This window comes from Myotis lucifugus, unplaced genomic scaffold, assembly GCF_000147115.1.
Source record: "Myotis lucifugus unplaced genomic scaffold, Myoluc2.0 scaffold_2, whole genome shotgun sequence".
Classification (NCBI taxonomy): domain Eukaryota; kingdom Metazoa; phylum Chordata; class Mammalia; order Chiroptera; family Vespertilionidae; genus Myotis; species Myotis lucifugus.
The window spans coordinates 13,018,072-13,028,394 of record NW_005871050.1 but is presented as its reverse complement, the minus strand read 5'-3'; the positions used below and the strand labels follow the sequence as shown (position 1 = coordinate 13,028,394).

Genomic DNA, 10,323 nt, shown 5'->3' with positions numbered 1-10,323 from the left:
TTTGCTGTCAGGATTGCTAGTTAGCCAGATTGCCCCAGTGTTTCCTTAGCTCTCTGTCACTAGGCCCTGCAAAGGAATTACAAGAAGAATGAGTAATCACCACTGTTAGTGAAAACTCCTTGAAGATATACTGTACATTAGTCACTGCTTTGCTCACTTCATTCACCTCCCTGCCTTCAATTAAAAAATAAAAAAGAACACTATACAAACCCTATCACTAGCACAGTTCTAATTGGGTTATATTCACCATATGTGCTGACTGCTATATTTCTCTTGGAAGATAGCAGAAACATCACTTTATGAAACTATGTAATCTAGTAAGTGATGGATGATATAGAGTTTCCTGGATTTGGGCCAAAGTGCTTTCGGTTTGTTCGTGGTGACATATTCTGTGATGCCATGCCTGGCATTTAACTTAATATGCTGCTTAGGGAAAAAACAACCAGCCTTATAATGTGGGTTTATTAGTCTTCCCCTTTCTATTCCCATTACCAGATAGTGGGATAGAAATTGATCAGAATTGACACCAGACATTGCTTATGAAGTGATATATTACAACAACTGTTTACTTACAAATGTATTTAGAAAAACTTTTGGTGGTAGATCTAAATAAGGCATAGAGAAGACAAGGGGGAGTTCTTGAATTTATAAGATAACAGAATACTGTGTTTTATTAGGTAATGTTTTTCATATTAATAGAAAGTTGTAATTTTCTATTTAAGATATTGACTGGAAATGATGAACAGTTTCTCGGTTAATCACAGCTTGTGCTAAAAATATATTATGATTAAGGGACCTAGAGCTGTGGAGGATTAGAATTTTAATCACATGACAAAGATTTGAGGAGTGACTCTGGAAACCTAAATACATGAAGTGACAGAAAAATAGAGGCAAACTTCTTTGCTCAAAAGACCAAACTTCATCCTAAAGGCAAAATAAAGTTTTTAAAATTATACAAGGACTTCCAATTCATGAAGCAAATCCCTTCTTACAATGTTGGAAGGCAAGTTACTATTTCAAAGAATCCTATAATAAATAAAATGCCCACTATTGCTGTTCCTCCAATTGTGTTTGGATTTTCCCATTTCTTTAAACGAGGGATGATTGCCTTTTAGTAGTTTGAGGAAGCAATGATAGTCTTAAGTAATGGCTTTGTTTCCTATGTTTTTATGGGTGTCTGCCTGTGGAATGATTAGGCATCTGTGGTTTCATCTTTTCACGTGTATCTGCTCTGGCCTGTGTCTGCTGGCGGGCCTGGATCTAGATGTGTGTTCCTATGTGTGCATTTGTGCTTGTGAAGGGCTCTGCATCTCTCTTCCAATGAGTGTCTTTGCAGATATTTATGGTAAGATGGGTTTCTGCACTCAGTAAAATCATTGTCTGCTAATCCTTAAGTTTAGCGGGGTCAGTAATAGTTCAAGTACCTGGTCTCCAATGGTATGTTGCTGTTCAAGACCCAGGTGTTATGCAGATGAACCGAATCCTGTGTACTGGTTGGAGGAGCTGGAGCAGCTGGGCTGGGCTGGCTGCGGGTAGTCATGGACCTCCTCTGAAGAGAGTCCGCTGTAGGGGGCGGCTTCCTGGCACAGGTGCAGGCATGAGGAGGTGGCGGTGGCGGCGGGAGGGGTCTGAAGGTGAACTGGTTGTGTGGGCTGCTCTGCATGTCTAAAAGGAGAGAAGAAAAACACAAAATAGAGACTTACTCTCCCACTTGGCAGTCAGGAAAACACAGCCTGTCAGATTTCGCATTTCAGAATAATATAACCTGTGAGGTGTGGGAAGTGTTAAGTTCAGTCTATCTGTAAAAATGTCACTTGACTTTCAAAGACAAGTGCCCACATGCTCATGAAATGTAAAACATTCACAGTTGCATTTACATGTAAATTCTTCAGGGCTATTGCAGCTAAAAAGTAAATGAGGCCGCCTCACACAATTTGTCATAGTTTCTGCTACTGAACAAATAAATCATCAACAAGACACGAAGTTACAGAACAGAAGTGAGCCGATTTCCATCAGCTGCAAAAGTCGCACTTCGGAAAATACCAACGAAAGGCACAAATTTATTGCAAGGAAAATCATTCAACACTTCCAATAAAACTATAAGGCCTCCTTCTGGCTCACCTCAAAAAAAAGATGCTAGCCTGCCTACACGGGAGCAAATCCATACTTCAGAAAAGCAGCTCACAAGTGTGTAACTCAACTACGTGAAACTAATCTCTCTGCCAGCCCCCCTAGTCAGAGTGCTACTTGTAAAAACAGGCTAAACGGAGTTTTTTCGGGTTATAATATTTCCATGGTCACGCAAAGCACAGTCTGCACCCCAAGCCCCTCTGCCACACCTTTCTAAGAACTACGCCATATTAGCAGCAGCTTAGGCAGCAGGGACACTGGTGTTTTTTGTTTGTTTGTTTTGTTTTTCTGCCTATTTGCAGAGGAGGCAGCCTGGGACAGCGGTCCTCAGACTTCTGTTGTTGCTATTATTTTGTACTAGAGGCCAAGTCCATGAAATTCGTGCACTGGGGGGTCCCCTCAGCCCAGCCTGGACCCTCTTCAATCCAGGACCCCTTGGGGGATGTCTGACATCCATCTCACAATCCTGGACCGCTGGCTCCTTAATCACTCACCTGCCTGCCTGCCTGGTCGCCCCTAACTGACCACCTCCCCTGCCGGCCTGATTGCCCCTCCTGCGTGCCAGCCTGGTCACCCCTAACTGCCCCCCTTGCCAGCCTGGTCACCCCTAACTGCCCCCTGCTGCCGGCCAGGTCGCTCCTAACTGCCCCCCCACTGGCCTGGTCACCCCCAACTGCCCCCCACCAGCCAAATTGCCCTCAACTGCCCCCCTGCCAGCCTGGTTGACCCTCATTGACCCTCCACTGGCCTGGTCACCCTTAACTGCCTCCCCATCGACCTGGTTGCCCCCAACTACCTCCCCTTCTGGCCTGGTCACCCCTCATGGCTGCCCCCACCAGCCTGGTCGCCCCACGCAGCCTGCTGTTCAGTCCTTTGGTCATCCCTCACTAACCCCCCTGCTGGCCTGGTCACCCCACGCAGCCTGCTTGCTCAGTTGTTTGGTCATCCCTCGGTAACCCCCTGCCGGCCTGGTGGTAGGCAGCCATCTTGTGAGGGCTTGAGGGTTAATTTGCATATACCCCTTTATTATATAGGATGTTTCCACTATTTTCCTAACAGGCACACATAAAGACAGTGAGTTAGAATTTGGCCCATGAGAAATACCCCAATTAAACCCCTTTGAAAAGAAATCACTACTCTAGCTGATAGCCACCTCTCTTCTACAGGAGAAACATAATAGATGTCAAATGATTTCTTGTAGCACCAGCACATTCCGGGTAAACTTTGCAGACTGCAATGGCTTTGCCCCACCTCCCAAATGACTGAGAGTTGAAAAGCAGAAAAATGCCAGAGGCTTCTGATGCCTAGCAAAGGGCTCAGCTGGTTTGTGGGGAGACATACTTTGCAGTGGTTGATCACGGAAAAAAAAATGACTTCTTTCAGTCCTTCCACTTTAAACTTGAATTTTGAACACATTTGTATGGTTTTCGTATTTAAAAATGATACTAGTGCCCCAAGAGCATGGCAAATTCCTCACTGTGTTTTCTAGTATAGGTGGCTCTCCCTTTAAATGAACTTGCTATATGAAAAATTGAATTGTACAAAAGATAGATAGGGAAGGGAGTGGAGACGATTCATTTTATAGAAAGAATTGCTTTAGATAGTTAGCTACTCTCGTATATTTAAAAGGAACTAAAATGCTTCATGAATTTTCCAAATCACCTCCATTATTCCAGGCCCAGCCCAAATCCCTTATCCACTAAAAATCATCACAAGTACTTAACATCTCATTAATTTTTTTAAACTCCTGGGCTTGTACTTATAACCATAACCAGAAGCATGCTTTCCATCCTTGGGAATCAAAGAAGCATTGAATGCTGGAACCCAAAGGACCCTGGACATCCTCTCATTTTGCTGATGAGAAAACTGACACCCAGAGCACTGCTTGTCCAGGGATACTTGTTAAGTGAGTGGTATGGTCTATATTATAACTCACATGCCCTGACTCTCTGGCCAGTGCTCTATTTACTATATTGCAGATCTCTGTGATGAGTTTTCTTCTCATCTCCTTAAGATTTAGAGACAGAATCCTCCACATTTTCTGGGTTTTTCCCTTATGACATGCCACCTTGTTTTGCAGCGATTTGTTTATAAGAGTGCTTATCTCTTAGATCATATCTCCTTAAATTTAGGGGGAAAGGCAGGGTGGAGTAATGCTATACAACATAGCAGAGTGGAAAGAGCACAGAACTTGGGGGAATGACAAACCTGTGTTTGAATTCTGCCTCTGCCATTCTGAAACTTTAACCCCTCCTTTGTAAAATAGATACAATATTTTTTCCTAACAGTTACATTTTTTTAAATTAAATCTTTATTGTTCAGATTATTACATTGGTTCTTCTTTTTTCCCACCATAACTCCCCTCCACCCAGTTCCCACCCCACCCTCCGCCCTCACTCCCCACCCACTGTCCTCATCCATAGGTGCACGATTATTGTCCAATCTCTTCCCGCACCCCCTAACAGTTACATTTAATTCATGTAAAATGTGCTTGAACACAGTGTGTCAGTAGCTATTTGTTCTTGGAATGTAGTAGAAGTATGACTGGAAATGACCATAGGAGTCCACCCTTCTCCATTTTAGAGACAAGGAACCAAGTCTTAGAGATGAAGTGATTCGTTCAGTCATTCAACATGTATAAATTTGCCTGCCAATGTCTGATGATTCCCAGCCCAATACTCTTTCCATTATACTATTCTAGAAAATAAATGACTTTCTTCTCTGAATGTAACACTTACCGTTCTTATACTAGTAAATTTGGCTTCATAGTTTGCAAAATTACAGTATCCCATTGATATCTCATGTTTTTGTCTATGCTCCAAAATAGACTCTGTGTTTCTTAAAGCACGATCATCTACTATTCTTGTATGCCACATAACATTGAGCACAATGGAGGTACAGAATATGATTCCTAAAAGCTTTTATTGATAGAAGAGTGATTGTTTCACTGGTCCATGGAACCTAAAGTATACCACCTGCTATGTTCCTCTGGCATTTTCATTCTGATGTAGCCACTGGATATCTATGTGATAGTTCACAAAACAGTAGGTTTCCCCTTGCGAAGTTTCCATAAAATGTAACCTAGCGCCATGGGGAAGCAGAATGATACCCTGAAGAGGGTGCTTAAGATAATTCCCCTCCAAGATATAAAAAGAGCAGCCATGACACACTCTGCAGATTTGCCATTTAAATCCATGAACTTAACAACACAGGGAAGGGAAGCAAAGGGTGGGAGTCCAGAGTTAGAAGAAATCAATTTTAGGTCTTGGGTTCAGAACACCTCCATATGATATATATGAGATTATATATATACTAGAGGCCCGGTGCACAAAAATTTGTGAACTCGGGGGGGTCCCTCAGCCCAGCCTGTGCCCTCTTGCAGTCTGGGACCCCTCAGGGGATGACCACCTGCTGGCTTAGGCCTGCTCCCCGGGGGATTGGGCCTAAGATGGCAATCAGACATCCCTCTGGCAGCCCGGCAGCCCTCGGGGGATGTCCACTTGCCAGCGGGGAGCAGGCCTAAACTGCAGTCGGACATCCTTAGCACTGCTGAGGAGGCAGGAGAGGCTCCCACCACCACTGCTGTACTGGCAGCCATCAGCCTGGCTTCTGGCTGAGCAGAGCTCCTCCCATGTGGGAGCGCCCTGACCACCAGAAGTCAGCTCCTGCATTGAGCGTCTGCCCCCTGGTGGTCAGTGTGTGTCATAGTGACCAGTCATTCCCAGTCTTTCTGCTGTTAGGGTCAGTTTTCATATTACCCTTTTACTATATAGGATAGAGGCCTGGTGCACGGGTGGGGGCCGGCTGGTTTGCCCTGAAGGGTGTCCCGGATCAGGGTGCGGGTCCTGCTTGGGTGCCTGGCCAGCCTGAATGAGGGGATGATGGCTGTTTGCAGCTGGTCACAGCCCCTTCAGGGTGGGGGTCCTGCTTGGATGCCTGGCCAGCCTGGATGAGGGGATGATGGCTGTTTGCAGCTGGTCACACCCCCTTCAGGGTGGGCATCCCCACTGGGGTGCCTGGCCAACCTGGATGAGGGGATGATGGCTGTTTGCAGCTGGTCACACCCCCTTCAGGGTGGGGGTCCCCACTGGGGTGCCTGGCCAGTCTGGGTGAGGGGCTGAGGGCCGTTTTCAGGCTGGCGGGTGACTGAAGCTCCCAACCTCTCCTTTTTTTCTTTTTCTTTTTATTCTGGGATTTATTTACCTTCTATGGCTGTCACTGGAGCTGAGAGCTGGCTTTAGCTCTGAGGCTCGGCTCCAGCTCTGAGACCTTGGCTGCTGAAAGCAGGTATCTGGGTTTGTTTGGGTTCTATAATTGTAACACTGTTGTGGTCCTGCTCGCTCCAGCTCTGACGGCTGAAAGCAGGTTTCTGGGGTTTGTTTAGCTTCTATAATTGCAACATTGTTTCTTAGAGTGCACCTTAGAGGCCAGCAGCGGCAGGCGGGGAACCTTGGCTTCCTCCATCACTGGAGCAAGCAAGCCTCCTGTTCGCTTCAGCTGCCTGGCTGCCGGCCGCCATCTTGGTTGGCAGTTAATTTGCATATCTCGCTGATTAGCCAATGGGAAGTGTAGCAAAGTTATGGTTAATTACCATGTTTCTCTATTATTAGATAGGATATATATATATATATATATATATATATATGTAATGTTTCAGTACAGTTGTTCAAAAGAAATAAAGCTTCTGTTCATTACAATTGTTCAAAGAAAGAATCAGTCATTATCATCTTGATTTACTGTTAGCTGGATTTCCTCAAATCTTTGCAACTCACTTATTATTTTGAAAAAAAAGAGAGATAAAAATTCTACTTCAATTCTACTTCATCAAAAGGTACAATCATGGTATTATTATAAAATATTATGCCATTTCTGCTGCAGGTAAAAATGCTGTATATAGTAATTTTGATTATATATGTCTCTTCTCTGTGTTTTGATTTAAATCTATCTTATTGTGTATTATTGTTTCCACATTTTAAATAGGCAGAGGTTTCCCTACTTGTTAATACTGTCTTTAAAAGCTTTCACAATATTGGATTGTTGCACTGAGTAGAATACTTCTGGACCTTAAGCCCTTATGAAATGCAAATCATCTCAGCTTCATTCTTTTTTTCACCTCAGGAAAAAGATGGAAAATGCACTTGTTTCCTCCCAAATGAAGTAATGTAACCCTTGGGCTCCATGAAATGGGATTTCTCAACATTAAACACTAATGAAAAATACATTGGGGGTCAGTGTCAGGAGCTCTAGAACACTAGTTATAAGGGTAAAGAGTCACATGCACTCACTTCCAAGTGTATCTGGCAACCATATGTTTCTGTGCCCAAGAAAGCTGCAAAGGAGAAGGGGGAGTAGTGATTGTGCATATGTGGATATCCAGACACAGTTATAAAGCTTTTGAAAGTAAATTAAGTTTTCAGATGGAAAGGACCAATTCAAATAATATACTTGGATAGGAGCCAGTTTCAGGTTTGAGGTCCTAAAATAAGTTGGTAAGAAAACCTATCCTGGGGAGTGAGGGTGGGAAGGTGAAGATATTCCTCCAAACTGAATATCCAAATCCAAAGCATGTTAGGTGTGGCAGAGCTGTTCAAAAAGTGTAAGTCTTCAGAAACATTACCTTTGTCTTCAAAAGGTAAGAGGGAGAAGAAAATTGTCCAGCACAGCTTTTCTTTTTCTCTCTCTCTCCTTTGCAAAGAAACCTTATTTTGGATCACGTGTCAGAGAAACCTTTAACCAGAAATTAGAATCTCTTTTAGAAACTTCGTGTGGAAACTTATCAGGGTGTCAGTTGGGCTTCTTTGCCCCATTCATTTAATTAGCACACATAGTCAATTTATCTGTAAAGCGATGTTTGCATTTCTAATATTCATGGTACTGTGCACCATCACACATTTGCAAAGGGCTTATGGGAAAATGGAGTTGGGACATATGACCTGAAGCTTGCCTGTGAAAGTGGGTGTCAGAACTTATGAGTTATTGTGAAGTGGTGGAAGGAGTGTTATCAATCAGACAGAAAGCTCTAACAGTGGATGTGGATAAGGCTCCTAATACATGCGATGAACTAAGATAGCTGGTGTATGTTTCAGGTGTATGTACGTATATGTTCATTTTATATATTCCCACATGACTTATTGAGCTGTATGCAGTTTTCTGGATTCATCTAGTATTTTTAAAATCTTTATTGTTGAAGATATTACATATGCCCCTTTCCCCCCCACACTGACCTCTTCTAGCCCACTCGCACCTTGCACCCCAGGCCTTCACCCTATTGTCTATGTCCGTGAGTTATGCATATATGCATACAAGTTCTTTGGTTGATCTCTTCCCACCCACCCACCCACTCCTGCCTTCACTCTAAGATTCGACAGTCTGTTCCATGCTTCTATGTCTCCAGATTTATTTTGTTCATCAGTTTATTTTGTTCATTAGATTCCACATATGAGTGAGATCATGTGATACTTGTTTTTCTCTAGCTTATTTCATCTAGTATTTTTAACAGATGGAGTCACATATATTCAAATGAAAAATTTATGTTATGTTCAAATTGTTCTCAAATATGCCAATAGCATGGAACAAGTTAATATTTTCAAAACAAGCTTTGTAGCAGAACTAAATAATCTTCTGTAGGTATTAAAAAATATTGTCAAGAAATAGATTACTGTTTCTTTAAAAATTTGACCAAAGTAGACACATGTCTAGTTTCCCCCAGATTGTGGTCTTAATTGATCCTTTTTTCTGTAGTGACATTATGAATGACAATACCCTACAAATGATTTTCCCCCAAAGTTACAATGCAGTGTATGTTGCCAAAAGGGACACATATATACATAGAGCTCTACAAAAAGGTCACAGGGAGACAGAAAACATGTCTGCACTTGTGGACCTTAGTCTGTGTTTCATTATCCCATTGGCCAAAGTGGGGATAGTTCAACAATTCTTTCTCTGCAATTCTGGAACTGAAAACATCCTGAAAACTGAATATTTTTCTAATTCAACTGATGGCAAAACTTGATCTGAACTGATATGAGAACATGAATGGTGTTTATTTATTTCATTTAGTGTATTTTCATATATTTAGTTATGGAAATATTGATGTAGTTTGTTAAGGAGTGCTGGGCCACATCCTAAACTGGGTGTCACATAATATGCAGCACATGCATGATTGACATTACCTTTGTAAAATATGAAAAATTCTAAATTCTGAAACAAATGGACCCCAAAGGTTTTGATAAGAGATTATGGGTCTGTATTAGCATTTAACCACCTCTCTGAACTCTTATGAGGCAATATTAATTAATGCTTACTTAGATCTTGGTAATCTACATGAGCAAAGAACATCAGGAAACCAAGGGCTACTGCCCTAACTACTTATGTAAAGTGTCTCAAGCCAATTATAAGCCTTTGGTTCCTTGGGTTGCTTTTCTGAGCTGTTCTCCCTTCTAGGCAGGAAAGGAGATTTTTAAAAAAGGTTTAAAAATGGGTAAAGGTTTATTATTAATATTAATCATTACTATGAATTCTAAATCTATATTCCTGCTTTAAAGCACTTTTTTTGTCACAAGGAGCTTTCACAAGTCACGAGGAGGCAGTTTATAAATTTGCATGTTATGCTAATATCTATTAACTTGATAGTGCTCAGTGGCCATCAAATTAGTCTTAAGTGTGTTTCGCTATGGACATTTCTGTTCTCAACATTATAATAAGAATGTAAGAAAATTGGTTTTCTGAAGAAAATTGAGTGAACAAGTATGCCTTATCACTTTTCTGGCTAAAATAATAGTGCCCAAATATTAATATACCATTATTAAGATATCCTTAAATAAAAGCGGATTCATTAGTTAAGTCAACCATTGTATTGAGAAAGAAATAAAGGCTAGTAAATAGCTAATAGTTAATAAATATTTGTGTGTATGTATGGGCATATGTATGAGCAAGGCACCGACAATAACAGAAAAGAGGCAGAGGAGGGAGAAAGAATGTGCAATCAACAAAACAACAACAGATGACTGCAGAAGAGTCACAGAAGCTCTCAGGAAGGCTAACAATAGATTACAATGTTTTCCAGTTTACATGATTTCAATCTGGTTCTGGATAACTGCACTATGCCTGGCTCCCGAGCCCTGCAATACTATGGACTGTCTTTGAGACTGCAAAGTGCATCCCCTTTGAGGACTCTGAATGGCCCTCTCATTA

The 10,323-nt window shown here is 42.0% G+C and overlaps 1 protein-coding gene across 3 annotated transcripts in view; it reads right to left on the bottom strand.

Moving 5' to 3' along the window:
* Positions 1–10,323, bottom strand: part of TENM1 (teneurin transmembrane protein 1) — a 596,847-nt gene that overhangs the window by 391,853 nt on the left and 194,671 nt on the right. For all 3 annotated transcript variants that reach the window (XM_023756535.1, XM_023756543.1, XM_023756550.1), the window contains exon 4: positions 1,425–1,665. In XM_023756535.1, the coding sequence (XP_023612303.1) occupies positions 1,425–1,665 (241 nt within the window). The remainder of the gene's footprint in view (positions 1–1,424; positions 1,666–10,323) is intronic.